The sequence below is a fragment of the Lasiosphaeria miniovina genome (assembly GCF_030549165.1).
Source record: "Lasiosphaeria miniovina strain SMH2392-1A chromosome Unknown B0T26scaffold_7, whole genome shotgun sequence".
Lineage (NCBI taxonomy): Eukaryota > Fungi > Ascomycota > Sordariomycetes > Sordariales > Lasiosphaeriaceae > Lasiosphaeria > Lasiosphaeria miniovina.
Genome location: NW_026848226.1, coordinates 2,968,165 through 2,995,393, shown reverse-complemented (window position 1 = coordinate 2,995,393; position 27,229 = coordinate 2,968,165). Strand labels below are relative to the sequence as shown.

The 27,229-nt window shown below is 53.4% G+C and overlaps 7 protein-coding genes and 1 non-coding gene across 8 annotated transcripts; 4 read left to right on the top strand and 4 right to left on the bottom strand.

The window, feature by feature from the left end:
* Positions 1–1,953: 1,953 nt before the first annotated feature.
* Positions 1,954–4,965, top strand: B0T26DRAFT_790119 (uncharacterized protein; the record flags this gene model as incomplete). Its single annotated transcript, XM_060446843.1, has 2 exons — positions 1,954–2,144; positions 2,225–4,965. The coding sequence occupies 2 exons, from the start codon at positions 1,954–1,956 to the stop codon at positions 4,581–4,583; spliced, it is 2,550 nt and encodes an 849-aa protein (XP_060291855.1). The 3' UTR covers positions 4,584–4,965.
* Positions 4,966–5,664: 699 nt separating this feature from the next.
* On the bottom strand, positions 5,665–6,065 carry B0T26DRAFT_727941 (uncharacterized protein). Its single transcript, XM_060442879.1, has one exon. It carries the CDS (start codon positions 5,947–5,949, stop codon positions 5,758–5,760), a length of 192 nt encoding a protein of 63 aa, XP_060291854.1. The 5' UTR covers positions 5,950–6,065; the 3' UTR covers positions 5,665–5,757.
* Positions 6,066–6,983: 918 nt separating this feature from the next.
* Positions 6,984–7,099, bottom strand: B0T26DRAFT_t225. Its single transcript has one exon. It is a non-coding gene; the product is annotated as a tRNA-Leu (tRNA).
* A 1,119-nt stretch (positions 7,100–8,218) lies between these two features.
* On the top strand, positions 8,219–10,008 carry B0T26DRAFT_656300 (CC1-like family splicing factor; the record flags this gene model as incomplete). The annotated part of the gene is made up of 4 exons (XM_060438701.1): positions 8,219–8,778; positions 8,847–9,155; positions 9,212–9,679; positions 9,747–10,008. The coding sequence occupies 4 exons, from the start codon at positions 8,219–8,221 to the stop codon at positions 10,006–10,008; spliced, it is 1,599 nt and encodes a 532-aa protein (XP_060291853.1).
* A 3,225-nt stretch (positions 10,009–13,233) lies between these two features.
* On the top strand, positions 13,234–16,159 carry B0T26DRAFT_790111 (uncharacterized protein; the record flags this gene model as incomplete). Its single annotated transcript, XM_060446842.1, has 4 exons — positions 13,234–13,301; positions 13,616–14,225; positions 14,328–14,684; positions 14,762–16,159. Exons 1-4 carry the CDS (start codon positions 13,249–13,251, stop codon positions 16,157–16,159), a joined length of 2,418 nt encoding a protein of 805 aa, XP_060291852.1. The 5' UTR covers positions 13,234–13,248.
* A 759-nt stretch (positions 16,160–16,918) lies between these two features.
* On the bottom strand, positions 16,919–18,516 carry B0T26DRAFT_756217 (uncharacterized protein; the record flags this gene model as incomplete). The annotated part of the gene is made up of 3 exons (XM_060446061.1): positions 16,919–17,032; positions 17,450–18,127; positions 18,274–18,516. The coding sequence occupies 3 exons, from the start codon at positions 18,514–18,516 to the stop codon at positions 16,919–16,921; spliced, it is 1,035 nt and encodes a 344-aa protein (XP_060291851.1).
* A 2,603-nt stretch (positions 18,517–21,119) lies between these two features.
* B0T26DRAFT_654700 (pyridoxal phosphate-dependent transferase) lies at positions 21,120–23,065 on the bottom strand (the record flags this gene model as incomplete). The annotated part of the gene is made up of 9 exons (XM_060438567.1): positions 21,120–21,567; positions 21,645–21,763; positions 21,855–22,112; positions 22,180–22,219; positions 22,265–22,533; positions 22,598–22,611; positions 22,663–22,781; positions 22,841–22,886; positions 22,954–23,065. 9 exons carry the CDS (start codon positions 23,063–23,065, stop codon positions 21,120–21,122), a joined length of 1,425 nt encoding a protein of 474 aa, XP_060291850.1.
* Positions 23,066–25,623: 2,558 nt separating this feature from the next.
* Positions 25,624–26,751, top strand: B0T26DRAFT_680393 (uncharacterized protein; the record flags this gene model as incomplete). The annotated part of the gene is made up of 1 exon (XM_060440486.1): positions 25,624–26,751. The coding sequence occupies one exon, from the start codon at positions 25,624–25,626 to the stop codon at positions 26,749–26,751; it is 1,128 nt and encodes a 375-aa protein (XP_060291849.1).
* Between the last annotated feature and the right edge of the window lie 478 nt (positions 26,752–27,229).

Below are 27,229 nucleotides of genomic sequence, written 5' to 3'. Positions count from 1 at the left end.
TCCTCCCTTTCACATTTGTGGGCCGTAAATGATCTGAATCCCCTTGACTCAGATCAGAACACGTCGTTCTCCAGTGAGACTCTCTCAGAGCCTTTTCTTTCCGAGACTTGGTTGAACATCCAGAATGCAGGCCTGCCAGGAAACAGTGGACTTGTCTCCAGAACAAGACGTGACCAAAAGGAACCTTGGCTTCGCAAGATGCAAACACACCGACTTGCGAAGCCAAGACTTCTGTTCGCTATCCTCCGACGGCACGCCAACAAATAACTACCCGAAATGCCGATCCAGACAGAGACACGCTAATGGGCCTTTCTCGGTAACCAGTAAATTGTTACGCCTCCGGGAGAGAGATGGCGAATCCGTCTCAGCCCCCCCCCCCCCCCCCAAAAAAAAAATTCCAGTCCACTTTGCCTTTACAAAATGAATGCCTCGCCTGTCGGAAAGAGACCGAGCCGGACAGGACTCCGGCTCCGCACGACACCTTGCTAGCCATCCTTGCTAGAGATAGTCTCGAGAAGCCCAAGACGAGAATGCATACAGAGAGACAGAATATGTGCGAGCTCCGCAGATCATCGCGTTAGACTAGGTCCTTGTGTTAGGGGGAGGGGAATGTTGTGAAACGAGATTGGGCACCTCCTCAGGCTGCTCCTCAGGCTACTCCATCCTCGACACGAGCCGAGCAAACGAGGGTCCTCGAAGGCTGGCGGCGACGTTGCTTGCAAAGCACAACTTAACCTATGGACGAGGATCCGAGGGTCCTGGGATGCAGGCCGCCAATTCCCCTCTCCGCTCAGGTAGGCAGGCGGGGAAGAGACACACGAAAACAAAACAGCCACCTATCCTCAGCCCCAACCCCTCGGCCCCCGGCCTCCGCGTGCGAGTGAGAAGCCGGAGAGGGGCGTGGGCATCTGTAGATCTCCCCTCCCCGCTTGCTTGTCAAATACGCATTTATGTGCTCGAGGCGCCTCTTTGCTTTTTCTGTTACATTTTTTGATCTATGACAATTTGTGAGATCCTCGTTTCACCCCCCCGTGTCCGCCATGTGGCAAGCTGGTTCGAGACCGCCGTTTTCCTTTTCTTTTTCCTTTATTTCCTTCCTCTGTTAGATGGAAACTCGCGGCTTGGTTGGTTAGTTTTTCCTGTCCCCTCTCGTCCTTTCTTATTACTTGTTCCCACCTAGACCTACTTGAGACGGCAAAGATCGTTGCAATGTCTCGATTCTTGAACCCTCTTTCGGTTCTCCATGTCTGACAGAGAAAGAACACGCGCAAAATGGAAGTGAAAGAAAAAGAAGGAAAGCGTGTGCGAAATTGGAGAAGAAAAATGACTGGCGATGATACCCAATTTCTTCCAATTTAATAGAACCCCCGCAAGTCTTGTCGGCAACTTTTGAGGTCTCTTAAAACACAACTGGTAAAGGGGTTGGGGCGCTTGAGATAACCCTGAATGCCGGGCCGCCTACCTGGTGGCAACAAGGCGGCAAATTCCCGATTCAACCCACCCACCGGAATAATACAGTTTCTGTGGAATGGCGTATTTCCTTGTCCAGTCCAATTCGGAAGGCGCAGGTCAAGTTGGAGATTTGCGAAAATGTCCCAGGAATTACCTTAGATAAGCCCGGTCAACTTTAATACTTGGTGCTGTGATTGGCTGGGTGCTTTAAGCACCTTGGTGTTCAACTCCCCCTCTTCAAGCCAAGGCAACAATCCGGATCTAGCACTAGCAACCTCAAACTCGTGGAGCTCCCATCTTCCAATGCCACCGGTTTTCACGGCAATTTATTGCTGGCTTGCAACACACAGCACGCAAAACATGCAGAATGTCTGATTCGGCCGTCGTTGTCTACCTTTCTACGCTTCGGGCATAAGATGCAGCAGATCACAACGCTCGGGTTGCCTGCTGCCATGCACCACCACGTCTCCTAAACACTTGAGCACATGGGAGGTGGCAGGTATGGCCGACAGCCATAACCCAAACCCGCCATCCTACCAAGATGCCACCCGGCTCCTGGATTGGCTGGAGCTCGCCGCGCCCTTCATTCCCGCTCGAGAGTACGCGCGACTGTGCCTTGTGTCGCGCCGCTTCTATCACCACTTCGCTCCTCGCCTTTGGAATGACCCCCTCGCCGTCGCCACCCGGCTCTCGTTGGACCGAGACAGCGGTAAGTACCCAGCCGGACCTGGCTCTGATCTTCGCCCCGCTGCTTGTCTTGCCCGCTAACCAGCCGACACTGGGCAGATTTCGAGCGCTATCAACACTTCATGCTGAGGCACCTCAAGGATGTCCGGCCTGTTACTCGCTCGCTCGTCACCTGTCTTGATCTGCGCCGCTTGACGCGTCCGGGCTCTGTCTTCTCGCTAGACTCCAGCGGCCCTACCCTCACCGGCACTCTCCGCCACCTGCCGTTCACCTTGCCCCGGCTCCGCTGTATCCTGCTCGATGGACACTCGGATGTCGACACGGACGTCCTGGTAACGGCGTGGGCTTCTGGCACCCTCGCTGCGCCGCCACACTTCCAACCCCCTTTACTCCTGAGCATGGCGCATTGCCGCACTCCTCTGCCGACAGCTTTCTTTGGGTGTAGTTTTCTGAAAAGCCTTGTGTACCTTGATGTGTCTGATGTGCCTGGTTCACTCAAAACGCCCTTGATGCAGCGCATGATGAGCCCTGACAATCTGCCGCGTCTCCGGATATTGAAAGCGCAAGGGCGCGAGGTGGACGACTCAGAGGCGTCACTTCTCTTCCAAACTTTTAAGGACCAGCTCTGGAGTCTGGACTTGAGCCGGAACAAGCTCTCAGACAATGTACTCTATGACATGTATCAATTCACCTTCCCGGCCGTGACGTTGAGAGGCCGTGGAAGCTCCTGCTCCGACGTTGAAGGCACGTTGCTCTTACCCCAAGGACAGGGCAGCGATTTTTATGGCCCCTTTTGCTTTGTTCAAGAGTCGCAATCGAGTGCCTCTTTCACCCACCCACAGAGATACCTGGCCGATGCTCCCGTCTACACTAGAGACGCCCACGGACCGGTACCGCAAGGGATAGCCGGTGCTAGATTAGACGGCCGACGGGGAATCAGGGACGACTCGGCAACTTCCGTCAAGAATTTACTCTGTGGCGACAGTCCGGGATCACCCTTTCACTCGCTAGATGACCCAGTTCAGGATCTGGACGTATGTTGCGGCCACGGGGGCATCACGCACCTGTACCTGAATGAGAACAATATCTCCGCTCAGGGCATTGCGAAGCTGATCCGGTCTTCTCCCGGGAATTTGCATCGTTTCGAGTGTGATTCCATGTCTCTCAGCTTCCCCGACGGCTGTCTTCCCAAGTGGATCTCGCCAACAGCGAGGTTGTCAGGTATCCTTGGAGTTGCGCACCTGTTCCGCCCTGTGTTCTCGTCGAATCTACAGGTATTACGAATCCACCACTCTCTCGTAACGCAACTTCCATCTCTGGAGACGGACGACTTACCCACTATGTCAAGTTTATGGCTCGCTGAGACCTTTCTCCTACCGAGAGCAGAGCTGGCCTATCCTGAAGCCTTTCTCCCAGATATGAACCCCAGACTCCGATCGCTCACCCTAACACGGATTCCTAGATATTCTACGGGGCCTCTTATTGACAAGTTGGTTAGGTTCTTAGAACTTGTCTCCCTGCAAGAGCGGGCGATCCAGGATGCACAGCCTACATCAGCCAGGCACGCACCAACCGTTTTGTTAGGCCTCAGGCATATCCGCCTTGAATTCGAGCCTGACCTTAGCGAAGAGCTCGGGCCCGAGCTTTCTGATATCGAGGGCCTCGATTCCGAGGCTCTGATGAGAATGACCACGGAGGAATTTAGCTTCTTTGGAGATTCTGGCGGTTGGGAATCTTCGCCAAGCACAGCAGACGCTACCGACGCTGGCACCAAGTCACTGATGTATGTAGAGAGACAGTCTGTCGCTAGTGCTAGCAGTCCTCGCAGTGCATCTGAGCCTAAGAACCAAGAATCGGCCCGGCTAGAACGATACCCGCAACCCGAGACATATCTGTCTGGGCTGGAATACCTCGACGCCACCGGCGCGGGCATATGGAATGGAGCTGCCTTTACCGTGCCCGTCTGGGTAGGCACTGGCCCGAATGTCTACGGCCACCAAATGGAGAAGCTTGACGCCGTTGGCGAGTATATGCGGCTCCTGGCGAATCATCCCGCCTTGCGCGCCAACCCCGTACCGGCCTCTCCCTGTCACGTCGCCGCCGGCGTTCCACCTGGTTCCTACATCTTCTTGGCGGCCTGGGATGCTATGTTGGCCCCGCCTTCGGCGTCCAACAGCGCAAAAGCTCGCAGCCACAGCAACGGCGAGAGCATGCGCAAACCAACGCAGCGAGAACTCAAAGGAATGCGAGACGTTGTTGCCGCCATCAAGGCCTATCGCGTCCAGACCCGCAGAGCGTACGACGCGGCGCGCCAACGGGCATCGCGGGACGGCATTCCACTGCGGCCGCTACTGGGCGATCCGCATTTCCACTGGGGCGGCAAGCTCGAGGTGTCTATGAAGGACCCAGCGGCGCACTACCATTCATCCAAGTACTGGCGATGATGGCTGCTTCTCTGTCTATTGTAGGGGTTATAATGTTATGGCGACGTACTGTGAACTCCAACCATGGTGGATGGTTCGTAGATGAGAAATGTGGCAATAATGTAGATATATAGGTAATGTGAGGCGGTTGGTGTCGTATGCTGCGGCATAGTCTCCAATCCACGATGGGTTCTAGTGATGGCTGGTGCGGGGTGTTTGTCTACGGGTGGTTCATATTTATTAACCACCGGATGTGTTTCGTTTATTGTACTAATTTGCGCTATAGTGTTCAATCTAGGTTCTACGGCTCGCAGACAAACATTCTTCCAGAATTTGCTTTGGTCTAGTTATCACTTGTGTCTTCGCCTACAAGTAGAATGTCTCCCCAGCATCTGACTTCCTGACGTCCAGTAATACAGTCGTTGACAGCGGTCCTGTTGTTTACGAGGTCCTGGGTCACCCTTATTTGTCAAACTGTTTTCTAAGCACAGTGTTTGACTGCCCTGATGTATAAATATAATCCCTGAGACCGGATCGAGACAGTTTGGTGACTGTCGTACGGGCTCGTCTTTCATCATTCGCTGAAGCTGAGTCGGGCTTGATACGAGCAACTATTTTCTTACGTCCTTGCTTGCTTACTCCCTTCCTTCCTTCCTTCCTTCCTTGCTTGCTTGCTTGCTTACTATATGAGTTCGAGCAATAATGTATATTCTTGTGTTTCCACGTCTAAGTGCGGTTGGAGCGGATTGTGGTTGTTCCATCTGGAGTTCTGGTGGTTCGAAGTCTTGACCTATCTATTTGTGAAGAACACAGGGCAGCAGGAACGTGCTGTGCTATGATATGCTGGGATTTACGTATGTTTGTATGTGTATAAGGTTTATCTTTCCGTCGTGTCTATTGAGGAGTGGCTTCCATAACTTTGGACTCATCACCACCGTAGTACTTTTAAGTGTCTGCGTGGTGATGGGTATAAGCTGTTTCACTTGGTGATAGATCTAACTGTGGAAGTCGCTCCTTGAACAGATGAAATAAACCATCATTACCATCAATGTACGTATTAAGGGGCCCAGAGCAACAAAAAGTGCATTTGCGCCCTTGGTGACTTAGCCCAGTGCGATCTTTTCTTGGTTTCTTTTGGCCAATCCACCTCATATATGTTAGCTGGCCTGCTCTGCTCATGATCAGAGGACCGGCACTACTCTCTCCCACCTTTTCCTAACCACTCTTTAGAAATCACGTTCTTTTTCCTTGAATCAAGGTCACCAGACCATTGCACGTGGTAGTGTTTCTTTCTTTGTTGCATTTGAATTCCTGGCCAGTCCCCTGCAACAGTACCCTGTAAGGCTCGTCTTATGGCATTGTTGTTGTCGTTGTCGTATGGTGCCATTTCACCGCTTCAAGCTCAAGGAACATGTCGTCTGGAATTGACCCACTTTTCATGGAATTGGACAGGCCCTGGTTGACATGCCTCTGAGCTTCCTTCACTCTTTGTTATTTCCTTCATTCTTGACTCGGAATGTCCTCATTTCATTCGGAATGCCCTCTTTCGGGCTGCGCCTCCCTTGCCCTCTCTCCATGAGTATAAGGAAGCGTTCTTTTCTGTACTTTTAGACCTACTGAGCAGACAATTCAATGCGCTGTCAACTTCGATCGCGTGCAACGGAACACAATTACGCACGTAGAGCACCACTGATGTTATCCCAAAACTGGGAAGCAAGCTGGGCACCAAGTCGCCCGTAGCGGAGGGAATTGCAGGTATCCTCGTCACCGCCCGTCGCCCCTGTTATGAACGCCTACGATAAAGGGCCCAACCAGTTCCTGCGCCCTCCCGAACCAATCCACAGAGACAAATAAGAACAGGAGAATATTCAAGTTGAGAGACGGGGATAGCAGTAGAAAGTGGAAATCCAAAATGTAGCATATCGAATTAATGTTTTTTTTTTAAAAAAGAAAAGAAGAAAAGAAAAGAAAGTGGATACGTTTTTTTAAATAATATAATAAGTATTCACGATTAAGAATGTTGGAACAGCGGCATTCATGACCGTACTTTTGGGTGCAGGAGGGAGGTAGCGCCAGGCACGTGCCGGCTCACGTGGTACGTGAGCGCACAGGAGCCTGCGTGCCGATCCACCAAAACCAAGCCCACCCAGAAACCTTAGTTACTTCTGTAGACAATCAATGAACAAATCATTACCCCCCCTCCCACAGTAGTACTACTACGAACCATTCCGGAATACCACGAACAAAGAATGTGCGCGCGCGAGACTTTCTTTAAGTAGATATGGAGATCTAAATATTAGTTGGTTGGCCTCCTCAAGGAACTCAATAAAAGAGCGGAGGAAAAAAAAGGAAAAAAAGAGGAAGAGGACAAAAACATGAAGAGCCATCAACTTAGATGGGGATGATGGAACAAAAAATTAATGACAAAGACGAGATTCGAACTCGCGCGGTTTCCCATTGCGGAATGTGGGCGTCTGCTTTCTCTAGAGAAGGCAGATCTCCTAAACACAACGCCTTAACCACTCGGCCACTTTGCCCTTACTTTAGGGGGTGCTACTTTGGTCCACTGTTGTGGGCTATGTTCCTTAGTTGGCCCGCCCGCCTGGCCTCCCCGCTGACTGGCTGGCTGACTGTTCTGGGGGCGCCGCTGATTGTGGGAGTGGACTCTTAGTGGAGCGGGGAGAAGGTTTATGAGGTGGGGCTTTGGCGCGATTTGACGCTGTGCTTCCAGGCGGCTCTCCACTGTCGTGGGAAGTGACGACGGTGGAGTATTGCTGGGGATGAGCTCTATCAAGTGTGCGTGATGTGATTTAGGCGGGTGAGATCCTTCTGCCTGCTGAAGGGCGAATCCAAGTGAGAGAGGCAGAAATACAGGACAGAGAGGGGCATGATAAAGGTTGTCTTCTCTCGAAGAGGTTGGGCGTTAACTTCAAGCTACGGATACCTAGAACTGAGTTGTGTTTGGCTTGACGCAGCTTGCAGGCTACTTGCAGCAGTGTTGCAAGCGGCAGCAGCCAGCCTGATAGCTTCGGTTTACATATCCATTCCAGGCTTATAATTACAAGGCACCACAATTCTTGACGTCTCGGGGATTTTCTGACTGTCACTGCGCTGGGGTGATGACCTAGGCCGAGGCAGTCCGCCGGCATGGTATGTACATACACTCCTGTGTCCTCCCGCCAGAGCTTGACCGTGTCGACAGACTTGCCTGTTTTTTGCATTGCCAACAAAAGGTTCTCGTCAGTTGGGTGGTCAGTGGTCACGCCCAGCTTCCGGCGCTTCAGGTTCTGCCAGCAACCAACCTTCAGCGGGTCGGCGATGGTCCGTGCGTAACCTTCTCTCACCTTCAAAATCTCCTTATCAAGTCTTACCACGTGCAGCAAAAAACCCCGCAGGCGGGACTTTACAGGCCTCCACAATTTACCTGTCAACTTGACTTTAAGCACCTTCCTTCCTCACTCAACACCATCACTCGCCACGCATTTCTTCCTTGCACACCGCGTCACGATTCCCACCTTTCCCACTCCCGCATCTCCAAACTTCGCGAACAGAGGCATCCATCTTCAAATCACCTGCATTTCGCACGAATCAAACGAGTCTTACCCCAATCTTTCATTTGACCGACCGCGCGGGCCTACGTCGTACCATCTCCCAAAATGTCGGGTTTGGACGTCGAGGCTTTGCTAGACTCGACGGCTTCGTCGAAGGAGCAGCCAAAGACCACCAACGGAGGAGGCGAGTCGCCCAATGGTCATCACAGCAATCGCCATGGAAGTAGCCCTCGTAGCGAGACGGGCAGCGCTATGAGCCGTCGTAGAAGCCGTAGCAGGGATTCCGGCCGCAGCGTCCGCCGCTATCGTGGAGGTGATTCCTATCGTCGCTCAGACCGCTCGCGTTCGCGTTCTCCCAACCGCCACTACCGTCCCCGCGGAGACCGCAATGATCGCCGCGACTATCGAGGCGACCGACGCGACCGCGACTACCGTCGTCGTGACGACGATCGTGCTTATCGTGGAAGCGGCCGTCATAGTGTGCCCCGCGACCGCGACCCGTCCCCGCCTCAACCGACTGAGGACGAGCGTGATCGTCGTACTGTTTTTGTCCAGCAGCTTGCAGCGCGTCTGCGAACTAAGGAACTCAAGGAGTTCTTCGAGAAAGCCGGCCCGGTCGCTGAGGCCCAAATCGTTAAAGACCGTGTGAGCAACCGGTCTAAAGGGTATGTTTCTATTCTGTTTACTCCCTCTTGCATTCTTTTGGCGTTACATTTAGCTCATAAAATTCTAGTGTTGGTTACGTGGAATTCAAGAGCGAGGAGTCCGTGGTTGCTGCTCTGCAGCTTACCGGTCAAAAGCTCCTCGGCATCCCAGTCATCGTCCAGATGACCGAGGCGGAGAAGAACCGCCAAGTCCGCACCACGGAGCCGACCAATAACCATCCAAATTCAATCCCATTTCACCGCCTCTATGTGGGTAATATCCATTTTAGTATCACTGAGCAGGATTTGCAAACTGTCTTCGAGCCGTTTGGTGAGCTTGAGTTCGTGCAACTCCAGAAGGATGACAACGCCCGCAGCCGCGGTTATGGCTTTGTTCAGTAAGTTCTTTCGGCTCACGAGTCATCATCGTTGAATGCGTGCTAACATGGTGCAGGTTCCGTGATGCCGCCCAGGCTCGCGATGCTCTTGAAAAGATGAACGGATTCGATCTTGCCGGCCGCCCGATCCGCGTGGGACTCGGCAATGACAAATTCACGCCCGAGTCAACTGCAAACCTCCTGCAAAAGTTCCAAGGCCAGAACCACTCTCAGTTCCAGGGCTCAGCTTTTTCGGGTGCTGGAGGACGCGGCGGCCAGTCCGCAAACTTTGATCGCGCCGGTGCACGTGAGAGCGAGAAAGGGACTGGTGCCAGTGCCCTCGACGATACGGATGTCGCCGGCGTAAATTTCAATAATTACAGCCGCGATGCGCTCATGCGAAAGCTCGCGCGGACTGATGAGCCAGCTGCTCCAACCGAGCGGCAGGTGATCAAGCCGAAAGCGGAAGTTAAAGCCCCCCTGCCTTTGAATGTCAACATGGCCAGCCGCTGTGTTGTACTTCACAACATGTTTGACCCCTCGACGTATGTTATCCTCTACCTTCCTTTCGTCGAGCTGTGGGTTAAGTTACTAACTTTGCTTCTCTTGTAGTGTGCCCGAGGGTGATGAGTGGATCAAGACCCTCGAGGGCGAAGTCCGCGAGGAGGCGGAGGAGAAATACGGCCACGTACTTCACATTGCCATCGATCCCAACTCGGATGGTGATATCTACCTCAAGTTTGAGAAGCTGGCCGGGGGTGAGAACGCCATCAAAGGCCTGAATGGCCGCTACTTCGACGGCCGAATGATCACAGCGGCGCCTGTTGTCGACGCTGTTTACAGCAGTTTGTTCTCTCGCACCAAAGCGATTTAGGACGCTAATTGCGGCTATCGCCTGCTTGACTACTACATCTAGGACTCTCAACCGTTGGTCTCCCCGGTCCCTACCTGGCCTTCCTGTCCCCTCACTCGATGCGCTTGCTGACACTAGTGACAGTACCTTCGACTGCAGATCGATCGTGGTCGTAACTCTCACCTGTACAGATTACTCTCACTCTCTATCCGAGTCACGGAAAATTCCCGGCGGTTTCGACATACTTCCTGGTCTCCCCTAATTCCCTTAAGATCACGAAGTCTCGAGTTTCTTTTCGATATCACTGATCTTCTCAAACAGAAACTGCCAACCATTTTCTCTTGTTCGTTTCGGCATGGACGGAGGCAGTCACTGCCTACATTTTCGGCGTTAGGCGTTGCTGATCTTTGTACTTAGGCAGACCATTCGCCTTTGCAGAGAACGCTCCCACAGTATCGGGCAACCTCAATAACCTGGTTCCTGGTTCTTCCCCTAACTACTTAACTGCCCTTGTCTGAATACAAACTACCACAGTGTCTCATAGGCTCCTGAATGATGCGGCGAGTGAGATGTTACGAAACTGGTCAATGTGGCGGACCTGGTCAACGCTGTGGTTTTCCTTTTCTTTTCCTTGTCATTGTCGATGGTGCACTGATGCTCAGCAGATCTACCTCGAGACCTGGCTACCTCCTAGTTGACGTGTTCTAGTCTCGGTTTTCCTTTTGCTCCGGGTATAGTCCTATCAGCCTTTTCTCCGGAAATCCCTTTGGCCTTCAATGCCATTGGTGATCCATTGTTTTCTGGCCAATATCTTGCTTTCCTCTCGTCTAATACTATAAGGTGGGTACCAAGATGGTCCAATCAGATCAACCAGAAGCCATGTCTTTCCTCATATCTTCGGGATAGACAGAAAGTGACCGTCTGCGCCAGCAGAAAAGCCCTAGGGGGAGACGGGTACAACTCTATGCACCCTAATGCCTGCCAAGGGACGTGATCGTGATGTCTTGGATTTCCCTTTCCCAGACTTGACCTTTAGAGCGCTTACTTTCCATGTGCTGTCAGGGTAAACGCCCGAATCTGTTTCCGTCGCCGCGCTAAACGGATGTCTTGATGTAGGTGATACCGTTGATACTTGCATGGGGCTATCGATGTGGACTGCTGTTGTTGGGCAAAATTTATGGTGGTGTGGTCAATAATGATGATGTGAGCAATGATGCCGGCGTGGTGATTGTTGTTGGTTACGTTGTGGGCATAGACAGCTGTTTGACGTGCACAAGACTGTTGGAAGATCCCCCCCTGCGTTTGCCCTCGTCGCTATCTGCTATGAAACCTTGTCCAGACAAGTAGTATATGGTTGGCTTTGAATGTGACAGTGATCCCCCAGGCACCTTGCCCTTATCCCATCTCGTGTACAGCAAGGCAATCCCTTTACAGATGGCACGCCGTGCATAAATGGGATATGAACAGCCCACAAAATAAAGACTTTCCGAAGACATTTGAACACCTCCTTCCCATGATGGACAATGCCAGCCAATAGGTAGGAAGCCGCATATCCTTTCGCGCTGCCGCCTGGTTGCCTGCCTTTGACTGGCGCTGGGTTGCTCCGGAGACTGGCATATGGTGCGGCAGGCTGTGGCGCCCCTCAGTCTTCAGGCGCAAGCAAGTGCGTGGTGGCTGTGGGATGATGTGCCAGTTACGGATAGGATAGAGCGTCACTCTCGTCGCATCTACAGAAGTCCCCTAGTGAGATAGAGGAGCAGTCCCATGCTGTGAAATGGTGTAAGTGATCAGGAGGAAGCCCACGTGAGAATCAAGGACTAAGGAGGAATGTTTTGGCTGAAAGGGTCTTGCTGGCCTTGCCATCTTGCTACGTACGTATATCACTCACTGCTCTTTCTGTCTAACTGGTCCTACTGTTTTGTTGGGTTTGCTAGTCTCGCTACGTAGTTTGGTTTTTTTTCATGTAGACCCTCTGCTGCCAGACCCAGACGTGACTAGAAAGAGGCCAACGCGTGACAAAGTCCCAACGACGCGACTGTTTTTCTCACAAGCTTCCTATCTCTCGACAAGGTAGGCGGTCACGCGGCTCGTCTCGCCCTTCATGACCTCACCCGCCCCTGAGCGCCAAGGTGGGCGGGCGGCTCTTCAGGGGAGGGGGTGTGGTTCTTAAAGGGGCACGGTTACTGAGGGACGTAGGTGAGGTAGGTAGGTAGTTACCGAAGCAACTCACTCTCGCCTTCGCGTCACGCCCCCTCGCGGCCGTCAGGGTCCTCAGTCGCGTGCACAGTCTCCCTCTCCGGGCCTCTGGTCAGCCGGCTTCCTCGTCCTTCTCTGGCCTTGCCCGCCTCAGGTACATATTCCTTTTCCTTTCCTCACCACCTCCAGTCTCTTTTTCCCGGCTTCAGCCAAACAACAACCTCACCTCTTTCATCCGCGCCGCCCTCGGGGCTAAGCTCTACGCATATTTAACGGATAAGTTGAAAAGGGGTGTCGTGTTGCTCGCTTCTGTTGGCCCTCGACTCTCCTGACCGACGCGTTGACATGTTTCCATCACAGCTTTCGGATCAGACCGATGGGGGCGGGGCGGGGCGGTCTCGAGACTGAATTTTTTTTTTTGCCTCCCTGGCTATTTAGGCCGTTGATGTTCAAGACAAATCGACAACGGGCACGCGCCGGCGACTTTTTTTGCGAAAGAGATTCTTTATCCCCTCTAGGAACCCCCTTTAGGGTGATTTTGAGCGCTGGTGGTTTTTAGGTATGCATAGTCGGGCTGCTTATTCTGCTCCATCTATTTCTACTAGGTCTAGTTTTGTGGGAGCACCTTCGTCGCATAGCAATCCAGCGGATTACACTTTGGCCGCTCGGCCCTGGAAGATTCGCGTCGGGCAGATTTCTGATGAATATCGCGTTTTCAAAATCAAAAGCTGACATTGCCTCCAACCTTAAGACTCGGCTCTTTCTTCGTCCTCCCCTCTCTCTGGCCTTCACCCCATGCCGCTGTCAATGATCGGTCCTAGGCACACGTCTTGCTCACCGGGCAACATCCCCGTCCCTTTCATATTCCTCTCATTTCCTTGGTTCCATACACTACAGCTTGGGCGGAAAGCACCCTACCTGCCAGCCCCCGCCCTCTTGACCCGGCTTGTAGTTGCCACACCGGACCTGCATAAACTCGCCTGCCCTCTGCCGGCTTACCTCTCTTCCTCCTTCTTTCAACGACCGACCTTTATCATCTCCCGCCTTATTCTCGGTTTTGCTCTTATGCACACAAAACTAACGATAACCTCAATCCGGCCTAGATTTTTTTCCAAAAGGTTCGTTGCTACACTTACCCTCTCTCCATCGTGAAGCTCTTCCCCTCCTCAAATCCCGACCTTGTTGCCTCCTCTTCTTCCCTAGCTCGCCCTCGCCCGAGCACACAACCCTCTCCCGCCATCAAACCTCGAGCGTCACCGCCTCGAGCACAAACACGCTTCCTCAATAAATCCTCCTCATCAAGCTCTCCCGGGCGCAACTCTCTTCATCTTCCTTCATTAATCCGCTGCGAGCAGCATCATCCATCTCATTTGATTTTCATTCTCGCCTCGTGCCCCACTAACCTTGACGTCGTGTTTCTCGCGATAATTAGGGAAAAGAAAATGGAGAAGAGTCCGTCGTCGGCGAGCAGCGACGGCTCGCAAGAAGGCGGCGTCCGCCTGTTCATGTCGCCGCCGGGAGCAGGCGGAGTGCTCCTCTACGGGCACTCGCCGGTGCCTTCTACGGCGAAGAAGTCGGAGAAGGCTGGCGCGCCTCTCGCGAGAGAGGCCGCCAAGCCAGCAAAGTCGGAGGTTCGTAACGTGCCAGTTTCAGACCCCTTTGTCGACCCCAAGACGCCAGAGGGCCTAGGGCAGCGTCATCGCCGCACGGCCAAGCCGAGCACGGGCAGTGACCTGCTACCGCCAAACTCGAAGCTGCGCGGGCCCAGAGGCCAGCCGCCGGCCCCTCCTCCGCCTTTCTTCCTGACGGCGGCAGACACAGCGAGTGCCGGGCAGAGCCTCGCAGAACAGGTCCGGCGGTTTGCCGAGAGGATCGACATGATTGGTGCCGATGTAAGCTTCTACAGCGTGCCAGCTATCAGAATCCTCATGAAGTACCAGAAGCTAAGCATGGACGTCGTAAAGAAAGTTGTCAAGGAGCTCCACCAGGAGAGGGAGGAGAAGGAGAACGAGCAGATGGAGCAGGGCCTCCTGGAGCCGGCGGTATGTTTCTACGCCCTCTCCCTTCTCATCACCGCCCCCAACACTAACACCAACACCGAGGAGCAAAAATCAAATGCTAACTAGTCCCACCCCGCATTACAGGACGCCCACAAACTGACAGCAGATCTCAAGGCTCGGACAGTGAGAGTCCACAACGTGGTGGCGGCCCAGCAGTGGCCAGCCGAGCTGAAGGATCTGCTGCAGCAGGATCTCTACCAGGTTATAAACCTCGTGGACGCTCTCGACGAGGATGCGAATCGACGCGGCAATGTCGTCGATCGAACCAAGATCACCATCGCCAACATGGTGATGAGGGACGAGAGGATGCGGGCCGAGCACGAGTCGGCCATCCACGAGCTGCAGGCCCAGCTGCAGAACGAGAAAGAGCGCCTGGAGAACCTGGACGCCATATTGGAGAGCATGCGGACGCTCCGGCTTGAAGACGAGAAGACCATCCAGGTAAGCTTACATTGACATTCAAATCACCACACATCTCATCTGAATCTTGCAAACTATCCCGCTAACGCTTCTCACAGCACCTCCGAGAGCAGCTCGCCGGCAAGAGAAACCTGTGGCTGGAGCACCACGCCGACCCTGCCGAGAAGGCACACGCACTGGGGGCCATCAAGCGGAGCTCGCCGCCGCCCGCTGAACCGACCCTCAACTTGACGTACGGACCGGCCATGGGGGCACCGGAGGTTCCCCGCTACCTTCAAGAGTCGTGGCGGAAACCTTCGCGTGTCACAAGCCAGGCAGTGCCCGCCAGTGTCTACCAAGCAGCTCCGGCCAGCATCTACAACCCTGCAACTAGAATTGTCTACCAGCAAATCCCAAACAGCATCCTTCAGGGATACGAGAGCAGGGTGCCTCCCTCGGTCGCGGCTGCTGAGACACAAGACTCCGGACAGCGAGCGTCCAAGGCCAGCCTGCACCGCGCCGTCTCAGCCATGTACATTCGCCGCCAGCCAAGCCTAGCCAGATTCGACGACACGTGGACTAGCGCAGACCGCCGATCTGGACACTCTGGCGCGGACGAGCTTGGCAGCCCCGTGCCGCGGATGAAGCAGCTAGCCTTGACGACCATCCCGGACGAGCCCGTGTCCGAAGCCCCCGACGCCGAGGCAGTGCAGTGGGCGAAGGAGTTCTCCAGGATGTTCAACCTGGTCCTCGGCTTCTGCAACTCGTACATGCAGACCCCCGCGGCGCGCGACATAGTGCAGCACATCAAGGCGAGCTCGCCTCCGCTGTGGAAGTACATGTGCCGCGTCATCAGCCCGGCCGACGAGGCCGCCGGCGAAGCGCAGGCGACGGCCCTCCTCAAGGACGCCAAGACGCGGCCGCACCTCGTGCAGCGGCTGATCGCGCAGCACATGGTGCTGTTCATGTTCTCGGCCGACGGCTGGCTCGAGTTCGACACGGAGCACGACGCCGTCATGAAGCAGCTCACCTCACAGCTAAGCAGCAAGGCCGTTGTCAAGCCGCACGAGCGGCAAGCCCTTGTCGACCGCCAGGCCGAGCTCGTGCAGAGCATGACGGTGCACGACAAGTGGGCGTCGTTCCGCCAGTACAAGGTCAACGACCACTTCCAGAAGCTCAAGAAGATGATGGGCCCGCTCGTCTGCGCGCGCCCCGGCCACAACATGCACCAGGAGGCCTTCTATGATCTGCACAACGTCACCACGTCCGCCTGGGACCTGTCGGCCAAGCTCGTGCTGTCACGCCTGACCTTCAGCTATGTGTGGAACGACACGGGCGCCAAGTATTCTGACGAGAGCCACGTCGCCATCGAGCACAGGGAGGATCCCGTGATCCTGCAGATCAAGCAGGCGCGCATCAAGCTCGCCGTGACGCCCATCATCACCATGCGCGACGACCGCGGGCTGGCGGTTATGCCCAAGTGCCTGAGCAAGTCCGAGGTCCTGATCATGTCGTGATTGGGGACTGGGGACTGGGGACTGGGGACTGGGGAGGAGGAGGGGTTGATTGAAGTTTCGAATCATCATCTCTCTTCTCTTCTTCTCGGGCATTCACGTCGCGATGGGCTCTCTCTCTCTCTCTCTCTCTCGGTATGGGCGCCCTTCTGCTTTTCGCAGGTCGGCTTCGAACATATTCATATAACCACACACAGAAAACCAAAAAGAAAATGTCTCGACAGAGGGCTAGACACCAAAAAAAAAAGAAGTCGACTCTATCATATCCCGCTTCCGTTTTTGCTCTTCATTCCTTAGGTCTTTAGCATCTCTTGGGGCGTTCAGGAATACCAACCAGGTCTAGGGTTGGATAATGGCTGACGATGTAGGCCCTGTATTTCTTCCTCTTCGTTGAAGTTGAGAGGTAGGCTCAGGGCGTTGATCAAGTCCTTTGGCTTCCTTTTGCTCTGCTGTTTCGTACGGCGTTTTCTAACCGTGGGTTCGTGAGGGCGATATATTATGTAGGCGGGCAGCCGTTTTCGAGGCCTCAGGCCAGAGAGTTCCGTGTAGCCGTAAGGCTATAATCATGGTCCTAATTTTCGTCTTGATCGTTCTCCCTGCCCTCTCAGCGCCTCCATTCGGCTCTGGTGTGCTTGCTGGGGTCCTTTCGATATCGATGCCTTCGTCTTTGGCCCAGTTCTCGAAGCGGGATAGCTTCTGGTTATCTAGGTTAACTAGCGACCTCTCATTATCAATCCTAATCTTACAGATCGCTAGACCGTACTACCTTTTGACCCAGGCTTCAAAGTCAATGATTATTTCTACCGAGTGGTTCTTCTTGGCCATCGAGAAGACACAGATACCGCCGCTATATTCGTCCTTAATAGCTATGAGGTGCTAGCGGCCGTTGAAGCCCTCCTCATACTCAAAGAGATCCATCGAGACCCTCCAAAACGGTTGTTTTGAGCGATTTTCCGATACTCGTCGGGAGATAATTTCGTACGCTTTGCCTAGCCTGCAGGCCTCACAGTCCTTGAAGTCCCTTGCCGCTATTTGTCCTCCTATGTTATCAACCAGCCTATTAATGGCTTCCTCCCATAGATGCCCCGACCGTAGGTGCCAGAGATGCCCCGGATCCTCCCTTAGGGGCGGAGGGTCCCTGGAAGGCCGGTGTTGTTAATAACTCCGTCTTACTAGAAGCACGAATATATCTATATCACTTCTAGGCACTTTATTGAGCACTGAAAAGCACGAGGAAATAGCGTTATATTGGATAATAGGGAGATTATATATAGTCATGAGTGTAATAATAACCTTATTCTTCTTCAGAGTCCCGAACCTAATCGTATTATCGAAGCCTGCAAGCCAGAATTTGGCCTTGTTATAGAGAACAGTGTCTGAGACGATGTTGACGTGGAAGCCTGCAATAACGGCCATATCTTCGAGGGTTAGATCAACCGTGTTCATTCCGTTCGGACCGTTGAGGGCGTTCTTAATGAACCAGGTGCCTCTGCCTTCAATAGCTAGGTAGCTATCGCCGACTTGTATAAAGTCTTCGTCTGTAGAGGGCGTGAACGTGCCGGGCTTCAGTAGAGCCTTGGAGTTGACGACGTAGATTGAAGCGCCTATATCGAAGATGATAGATTGTGAGAGAGGGTGAGGGCCGTAGTTGACTGCGTTGACCGTAAAGATCGCAGCTACGAAGTTCTTCGGCCAGCCTTCTCCTTCTTCGGTCGTAGAAACCTTTCTAATCTTCTGGGCCAGTTCTTTCCACTTAGGCTTCTTTAGTTCCTCACGGGCGTAGTCCAGCCTTTTCTTCGGGACGTTATGCCGGCCTTTCTTGCCCGTAATGACCTCCTGTAGGGCCCAGCACTTCTCAGGCTTGTGGAAGGCGGCATCAGGCCGGTAAGGGCATGTATATGCCTCCCGGGCTCTTTCAACCTCTTCTCCTTTAGACATTGAAACCAGGGTATGTAGCTTCCTGACGATGTCCTTCAGGGTCGTATTTTCAGGCTCAGTGAGGTCAGCGTACGTAGTGGCTGTGCTGGAGTGAATCCATTCCTTGATCTCTCGAATCAGGGCTTCCTGCTTCTACCAGGACTGCATTTGCTGAGCGGTAGCGTTATCGGCTAGGTCACGCTTTTCTTCAGCGATGCGAGGTGTGGCTTGAGGTTAGCGATGATCGAGGAAGTGTTCAAGTCGTAGAAGATGAGTTCGGGGAGCGGGAGCCAGGTGGTGTTGTTGATGTCAACGGCTTCACCGAGCTTCCTGTCGCCATCGACCTTTTTCAGGGCAGCGTACCATGCGAGCCATTCTGACAGGCGCGTCAGAACGGGCTTGTAGAGAGTAGTAGCGGTAGTTGCTGCAGCTGACGAAGCCATTGTCGGTTTGACTGATCAAAAGAAGGAAAGAAGGAAGGATTTAAAGGCATTGAGAGTGGTCTGTTGGCTAAGAACACGAGCTTGGAAATGAGGTGCCGAAATGCTGTTGCGGAAGCGATTTTTGATTAGGCCGGGCTCATAACTATTGCACGTGATCGAAGTTGACAACGCATTGAATTGTCTGTCTAGGCTAGAAGAAAGGTTCCAAGGACGAAGCTGTAAGCTTCCTTATATAGACCCTGTAGCCCTATGCCTCCTACCGCCGCCTCCGCCGCTTATTGTCTTGTTGGTTCAACCAACACACATCTTCAAAGGTCAAAAACGTAAGATAACGGTATAAGCCGACGACGGAATAAGCCGACGACGGAATAAGCCGACGACGGAATAAGCCGACTATGGCTTGAAGGGTGGCTCAAAGTGGCTCAAATCTGGGCGACAAATTGCCTGTAGGAAGTGAGCGTCATAGAGGGCCTTCTTAAGGTTCAACTCGGATGTGGCTCAAAGTGGCTTCAATAGTGGCTTAGATCTAGGCGACAGATGAATAACTACGAATGAATGAATGAACGAACGACACGACACGACACGACATAGCGGACAGTTGTGTGTACGTGCGCGCGCGCGTGTTTTCACGGTTGGAATTTAAAATTTTAGAAGCTTGGAACGGACTTTTTTCTGTTGTTCTTGTTTCTCTTCTTTTTTTTCCTCTTTCTTTCTCTCTTTTCGGAGGCTAGTCTTGGTTGGCTTGGCTTTATTCGGTCGTTCATTCATTCAGTCATTCATCGCTTGGAGTCATCGCGGAGTCCTTTCCCTTGTCCATTTTCCCGGCCGGTTGATACCCATTTCTTATTCGGGTTTCCCATCGTTTGCGGTTTCGGGATTCGGGCGTTTCGGAGTTGGCGAGTTCACGGTCGGCGGATCAGTTAGTTAGTTTCTGGCTCACGTCTCATGGTATCGTCACGATCTATCGCAAGCTCTTCTGCCGAGAGCCGAGTCGACGTCGCATAGCAGGGCTTTTGCATTTGCACTGACATAGTCAATTTTCACGCGCATTCACAGGGCAATGGAAAATAGGGCATTTGTCAGATGGAACATGCTGGAATGTGGGCTGTGAAGGAGCTAGGCAAAGGATTCGCGGCCTACTTCGCCACTCATTTTGCCACCTATTTTGCCACCACAATAGTAGTATAAGAAGGAGGCTTTCTGGCACTGCCAGAAAGCCAGGAAGATAGAGAAGACAATCAATTGAAGCCAGTAAAAAATCCTGAAGTGCAGTAATCCAACAGCATTTGATGCAGGAAGGTAAAGCTTAAATTGTCTGAAAAAGTCTGCAGAAGTAGGACGAAAAATGAAGGTCCTGTTGGTCCTACTTATAGCTATGAATCCAGCCTTGGAATGAGGTTAAGCGGCCTGAAAAAGAAGCCATAGCGAGGTCTGTAGGGTAGGTCGTTATGTCGATGTTCGGTCATGCCTGAAATACGAGATGTTTGCCCAAGGTCATGTTTGACGAGGGCAGGCCTATTGATATGGCCCATGCGATATCAATCAATCACACGACACGACACGACAAGCTTGGTCTCTCAGTATCGCCTAGATAGGCTATGTAAGTAGGACGAGAGGGTTTTCCATTTCCAGAGACAGGCACGCGGGCAGACAGGCAGGTGGACGAGACGGACGTACATAAATATATTTAAGGCGGGATTTACCATGGATGGCTGGGTGGATGCTTTCTTTCTCCTCAGCTCATTCTGTGAGGATTTGTACGGGTATTATTATAGTAATTGCAATTGACAGTTGCAGTGGACCCATTACTTGCTTGGCTCACTAAGGCCACCTTCTCTGCATATTGTGTGTGTATCGTTGTGTTTTGTGATGTCTTTTTATTTGAATCTTCAGTAAAGCGCTCAATCGGGTTTGTCGAGTGAGCAGCCTGCAGCCTTGACATATTGAAGTACCCAAGAAGCTCATCTCGAGGTTGGCAAACCTACAATTTTTACTGCGTTTTAGACTTCGTTCCGTGTGCCTTTCTGGATTTTATATGACGTTCGGCCCATCTACGGCGGCGGGGTTGGAATCTCTGTTCTGTTCCTCGGCTAGGTTTCGCATCATGCAACCAATTATCAAAGCTAGTGGCCACATTTCAATGCCAGCCGCCAGTCCCCAGAAGTGAGATGTCTGGATTAGACAGGAAAGCCAAGTGTTTGAAAACTAGATTCTTCCTAACGCTAAGGCTTCCTCAAATACCGCTTGTTGCTTCCCACCGCTCCCAAATCCAGGGTGCTGTTCTCCAAAAGCACAAAGCCAATTGCTTGCCGCGTCGGAGTAGTCCCCCTTGTTCCCTTTAGAAATGCATGTATTGGTCAAAAGATACGCCGAGTCGTTCCTGCGTGCAAGAGACGAGGTGATGAGCGAATCCGACAGCCATGCCAGCGCTCTGCTCGCCATCGCCAAGAGCAACCCCGTCACCGCCGAAGAAAAGCTTGCCAGCACACTTCACCCCGTATGATCCCCATCGCCGCCAGCTTCCACCTCAAGGCTGGCCCCCTAAGCCAGAGTTTTGAACCTGAAAGCACGCAAAGTCAGTCTAGTGTACGTAGTTTGCCCGCCTAGAGGACCCACTTGTTGAGGACGCGCTCAATGCCGTCGCAGCCCATCTTGAGCGTGTCCATGCGCGGGCCGTACGAGAAGCGGACAAAGTGGTGGCAGGGGCTGTCGAAGAGGTCGCGGCGGCGGGCGGGGTTGAGGTCGAAGAAGATGCCGGGGACGACAATGACCTTCTCCTCGAGGCAGGCCTGGAAGAAGTTGAGGCCGTCGGAAATGGGACCCGGCAGGCCCTCGAGGTTGAGCCACAGGTAGAAGGTCGAGTCGGGCACGAAGCGGATGACGAAGCCCATCTTGCGCAGGCGCTCGACCACGTAGTCGCGCTTTTCGCGGAAATGCGTCTGCAGCGCCACCATCTCCTTCTGGACGAGCGAGGGCTCGAGCATCGGAACAGCAGCCTCCTGGAAGGGCACGTTGGTGCCGCCGTCGAGGTAGGAGCCGCAAGATCCGATGCTGTATTAGCCGGCGGTTAGTACTCATGCGCAACAGACACAGGAATGGAGAAAGGAATAACGGAAACGAATACATACGCCTTGATAAACTCCTTTGGTCCAATAATCCAAGCCACACGCCAGCCGGGCAATCTAAAGCGCTTGGTCAAGCCGTCGATGATGAGGACGTCGTCCTCGTCGACATCAATGATGTTCTCCTAGATATAGAGAAGAATCAGCCCTAGTCCCTCCATCTCTGTGTAAAGCCCCGGGTTGTAACACTAGGCAACAAAGGCAACAAGTACTCACGGCGGCGCTAATGGTCGAACCGTTGCAATTGCTGGTGTAGTTGTAGCCCGAGTAGAACTCGTCGCTCACGAGGGTGGCTCGCTCGCGGCATATGTCCTGAATCTCGGCCAGTTCCGGGTTGGCGACGACGCGGCCGGTAGGGTTGCGCGGGTTCGACGTGATGATGACGCCGGTGCCTCGGGCGATCTCCTCGGCAATCTTTTCCGGGTGAATGTGGTATCCGTCTTCTTCAGACAGGGGGACGGGAATGGCTGCAAACTAGATGTGATTCGCCGTCTCGTTAGCGCATGTGCTCAGACGCGAGCTTGGTCGGATGTGGGTTTACGTTTTTGAACAGCGAGAGCATTTCATTGTACGCTAGCCGGCTGTTAACCTATATTCGGGTATTATGACGACGAAGGAAGAAAAACATGCCTGTATAGTCGGGGATAAAGAAGCCCACATAGGCGTTGTTCAGGACAGCGGCGATGCGGATCAGGCCGGCGCGGCCTCCCGGCACAATCGCGACATTCTCCCACGTGTACTTGCTGGACTTGCCCTGGCGATGCATTTCGTTGTATAGATGGGCAACGGCCTCTCTCAGGGGCTTGATTCCGGCAGTCGGGCCGTACTCGCGACCGCTCATGCTGACATCGATGGTCTTTGGCCGGGCGAAGCAGCCCTCGATGTCATCTTCGACCTGGCACGTGGTTTGTTAGAGCACAGCTTGGCGGGCTGAAGTGGTGTGGTTTGGTTGGGAGTACCTCAGGGGCGCCCTCTGGTTCACTCGGTTAGCTATTATACGCAGCAGAAGCTATTTGATACGTACGGCCAAGGTTTGCCCACTTTTCGGGCTCCTCAAAGAAGCCATGCTCTCCAGCACGCTCGGTACACCACACTACACCGGTTGAGGAGCGGGTGGCGTCTAGGCCGGCATGGGGAAGATGTCTGAGACACGGCCTGTCAGTGCTGTCGACCACCAAGTCAATTAATCGCAGTGTGCGTACCCTTCATGGGCAGCTCGGAACTGCCTATGTATCTTGCTGCTAGCCTCTAGTTGCCAACAAGACACGGGTCAGCCAAGCAAGCACTGCCGAGGCGTGGAAGGATTGGCTCCCACCGTTCAAACCAGGCTCGACACTCGAGAAACGACGCGCAGGTCGAGGGACGCCAGTGTTACGATTAATACTGAACTTGCGGGCCGCGAATGCGCCAGAGATGGCCGATGCCATGGAGGACATGATGGCGACACAATACCGATTTCCTAGGGAGACGTAGCAATTAATTGCAGTGTCAAAAAAAAGAGGACGCGGGGAAGAATTGTCTAATAGGAGCAAGAGACCAGGCCTAGGTGATGAAAGAACGTAACAGAAGGGCAGCGGGTGACGGGGGGGGGTTTTTTGCTTCTTTTATTCCGACTGCGACGATGACAGCGACGACATCATCGGCAGGACGGTGAGGAAGGTAACACGAGCAACAGCAGCAGCCAGAATTTGGCTCCTCAGATCGAATGGCAGAGCAAAGAAACCGGGCGGCACATCTTAATCATCTGTCGGAGTTATATAACAACAAGGCACCTTGCGCCGAAGTTATTTCCAGTCTTTTGGTGGGACGGCTGCCTCACCGCAACTGTCTGCCAGAAAACGATTCGATGGCTTGCCCATCGCGCACCCCGCCGCGCCTGGTACTGTACAGTAGTTTTCTGCGTCTTGGAGCTGGGATTACAGCAGAGACGACAAGCTCTGTATGCACCTCCAAAAACGTGGCTCTCTGACTGGCCAGCAGCTGGTATAGGAATGCGCGCATCGCGCACCGCACAAATCAACGAGGCGCCTTTCGTTTGGCCTGATTCGACGCCTTCTTCTTGCCACTCGAACCTTATCTCTCGTTGCCGCGGCGCGCCACTTGAGGAATCAATAATGCGTGAGGGACTTGATAACATATATGCGTATATTCTTTCTTGGCGTGTATTTTGATGCTGTGATGAGGGCATTTATTGCCTCGTTCCTTCTCAGCTCGCGATTTTCGACCTAAGTTGATCAGCTACCCCACCATCATGGCGCCAAGACAGCCCCCTGCCAAGAACTGCCACCGCGGGGTGCGTAAAACAGATTGAACCCCGCAAGACCAACAGAATACAGGAAACGATACGAGCACAGCACAGCTACAACACCAAAGACGGCATCCATGGATGGCTCTTGCCTTGGTAGCAAGCACTATGTCCATACCTTAGCTACTCTGCTTCGTAATGGCATGATTTATTGCAGTAATTGTGCAGTTTAGTACAACTGAAGCGATGGAAGGAGCAAAGTCCCCACTATCACGCACCCTTGTTAAGTTGTTACCTTTAAGTACTAGGGGTTGTTGCGAGAAAAGCCACGGACATACACCATCTTCAACAGCTCGCTCCCGAGTCTCTGGTTCTACAACGAGCCGCCTGCCCATCGGATTTCCAAATCCAAGACTTCAATGTCAGATGTCTCCGAGCAATAAGAGGCGCATGAAACGACGTGACATGATCAGTTGGCCCAATCGTCTTGCGAGGCAGTGAGAGCGGCCGTAGGTATCAGGCCTCACCGCTTGGCAAGGGCCGGTGAGGTGGTCAAAGGAAAGGAACCTAACGGTCAGAAATTTAAACAGCACCCCGTGCGGACGGACGTTGGCACAATCCAAAGCCCATCAAACGAACTAGAAAGGGAATTAAAAAAATCCAAGTTGGCCGAATCGCCTCACCAACGCCAGCCACCTACGCTTGGTGGCTTATCAAGAGGCACATTGAGACTGAATCCCACACATGTCGACCTTGTCTCCCCATCCATCGCATAGCGGGAGACTTCCGATGTTGGGCGCCCGTTCGCGGATGACTTGCATGAAATGGAAACCATGGAATTCTTGAGCCTCATCGAATACCAGATATAAGCCGGCCCATTCGGCCGGTTCTATCTTGTCACGAATGCCGCCTATTCTCCTGAGACGAAGATGGTGGCGGGGCGACCACTACTAACCTCAAGGCAGAATGAGCTGCGCCTAGTATCTGTTAGCACACGCTGCTCTCACGTGCACAAAAGCTTAACAGACCCAGGCTTACCTCGTTGGGCAAGGCGCCCCCAGTGCGGCTGTGCCTAACCTGGAACCCCCAAGGACGCACTGACCAGTGCAGTGGCTGGGACGCTTCGCCCCCTGGCAACCCGCTTTTCGTCATTTGGTGATGGCAACTAAACACGCAACTGCGGCTTTCCACAGGTGAGGAGGTGGTGGCAAGCCGCCCGCAAGGCCGTGACCTAGGCGTTGAGGCGTACAGCAAGGCTGTACATGCTCATCCACGGCCCAAGATTACCAGAGAGTGGATCTAGTGGATTTCATATAAGACTTCTATCTAAAAAGCAAAGTTGCTTTTAGTTCGTGCACTAAACTCAACCCCCTACAACGGTCTAGACAGTACTCTCAGATCGATATCAAAATACCATACATTTCAAGTGTCTTGTCCAAAGCACTCTACCACGACTGGTCAGACTGGCAAGCCACAGACTACCTACTTGATCTACCTGAACTACCAACTGCAGAGCGACACATTTCAGAGGAAAGCGCAAGCAGTGCTACCTGAGGCAGCTGTTGCTTGGCAACATCGACCCAAAAACACCCCCTCACCCCTTCCCACTTCGCGTTCACAGCTTTACAAGTTCACAATCTCCACGAAAAGCAAAGCAGTGGTGCCCGACTTTGTCTCGATCAGTGAATACCTATTCAGACAAGAAAAAACCTCACCCCACAAACTCCACCATCGCACAACATGACGAGCCCAGTCACCAATGTGCGGCGCTCCATCTTCGGCTCTGTCAAGGACAAGTTCCTAGGCAGTGGCAAGAAATCGAGATCGCCCAGCCCGAATCCTTTTGCCAGCCCAGAGCAGATACAGCCCCCGTCACCCGTGTCGCCGTATCAGTCCCACGCCAGCCCCGTATTCCCCCCTCCAGCTGAACTGCAGGGCGAAAATGAAGTCCCGCCTCCCCCGTACACAGAGAGCACGCGGCGCACTGCCCCGAACACGCCGGCCATCGTCCTGAGTAGCCCGCGATCGCAGCGCGGAGTATCGCCAGCGCCGTCGGCCGGCTCGGGCATCTCGATGGCGAGTATCTCGTCGCCCGATGACAAGTACGGGTTCCTGAGCATATTCGACACCAAATTCCTGATCGACGATAGCGGGTCGATGGCGGGGGCCCCGTGGCGCGAGGTCAAGGAAGTGCTCCGGACCATCACATCTATCTGCACGGAGCGTGACTCAGACGGCATCGACGTGTACTTCCTCAACGCGCGCAACCGTCGATGCGATGACGGCACCGGCGGCTTCAAAAACATCAAGCGGCCCGAGGAAGTCGAGGAGCTGTTCCGTAGGGTCCACCCCGGCGGACACACGCTAACAGGCACGCGCATCAACGACATCCTTAAGCCGTGGATGCGGGAATACGCAGAATCATTGGTCAAGGAGCGTGACCAGCGCAACGGCGACACTCGCAACAGCAATAATATCAAGCCCGTCAAGCCCGTCAAGCCCGTCAACATGATCGTCATCACGGATGGCGCGCCGCAAGACGATCCCCGGAGCGTCATCGTTAGCGTTGCCAAGAAGCTCGACGTCCTCGAAGCCCCACCCTACCAGGTCGGCATCCAATTCTTCCAGGTCGGCAACGAGGAAACTGCCGCCACGGCTCTCAAGGAGCTCGACGACAACCTGGGAAAGAAGTACGATGTCCGCGACATCGTCGACACCGTCACCTGGGACCATGACTCCGGCCCTCACGTTCTGACGGCCGAAAGCATTCTCAAAGTAGTCCTGGGTGCAGTCAACAAGCGCTATGACGACAGACCAACGCGCGGCGAGTCTAGCCGTCCAGAGATGCTCTCCCCGCGACGGCGATAAAATAGGCAGCACAACAGTCGGAAGCAGGATACACTGGCTTTCTTCGACATTTCTTTGATTTGCCATTTTCTTGATTCCCCACTTTGCATTAGTTTTCAAGTTTTAGCAAGGAGTTTTGGGGGCAGAGGAGCCTGGCCTTGGTTTTTTTTTCTTCGCCGGCATACGGCGATGTTAGGGATGGACATCATTATCATGATGGGTCGGGAGGGTTTATTTCTTGTACAGTATGTCTCATGGCATCCTCGTTTTCGCCTCAGAAGGGGATATGGATCTGATCCATCAATCGCGTAGACAAAGGGAAAGCGAGATTAATCCTCAGCTTATCAGGCCGGGGTAGGAAATGATACAGTTGGCTCTGGCATCGTTGCCTGCATACATACTTTATATGCTTCCTGCCCCAGACGGTTCACGTGTATCGTATCCGGCTCAAAGGCCCCACGAATGGATGCTTTTTGAAGGGCCATGTTCCCAAGCCAGG

What these genes read in the sequence shown, in the direction of transcription:
- B0T26DRAFT_727941 (XM_060442879.1), bottom strand. Translation starts at nt 5,949, where the DNA reads ATGGCACCATACGACAACGACAACAACAATGCCATAAGACGAGCCTTA.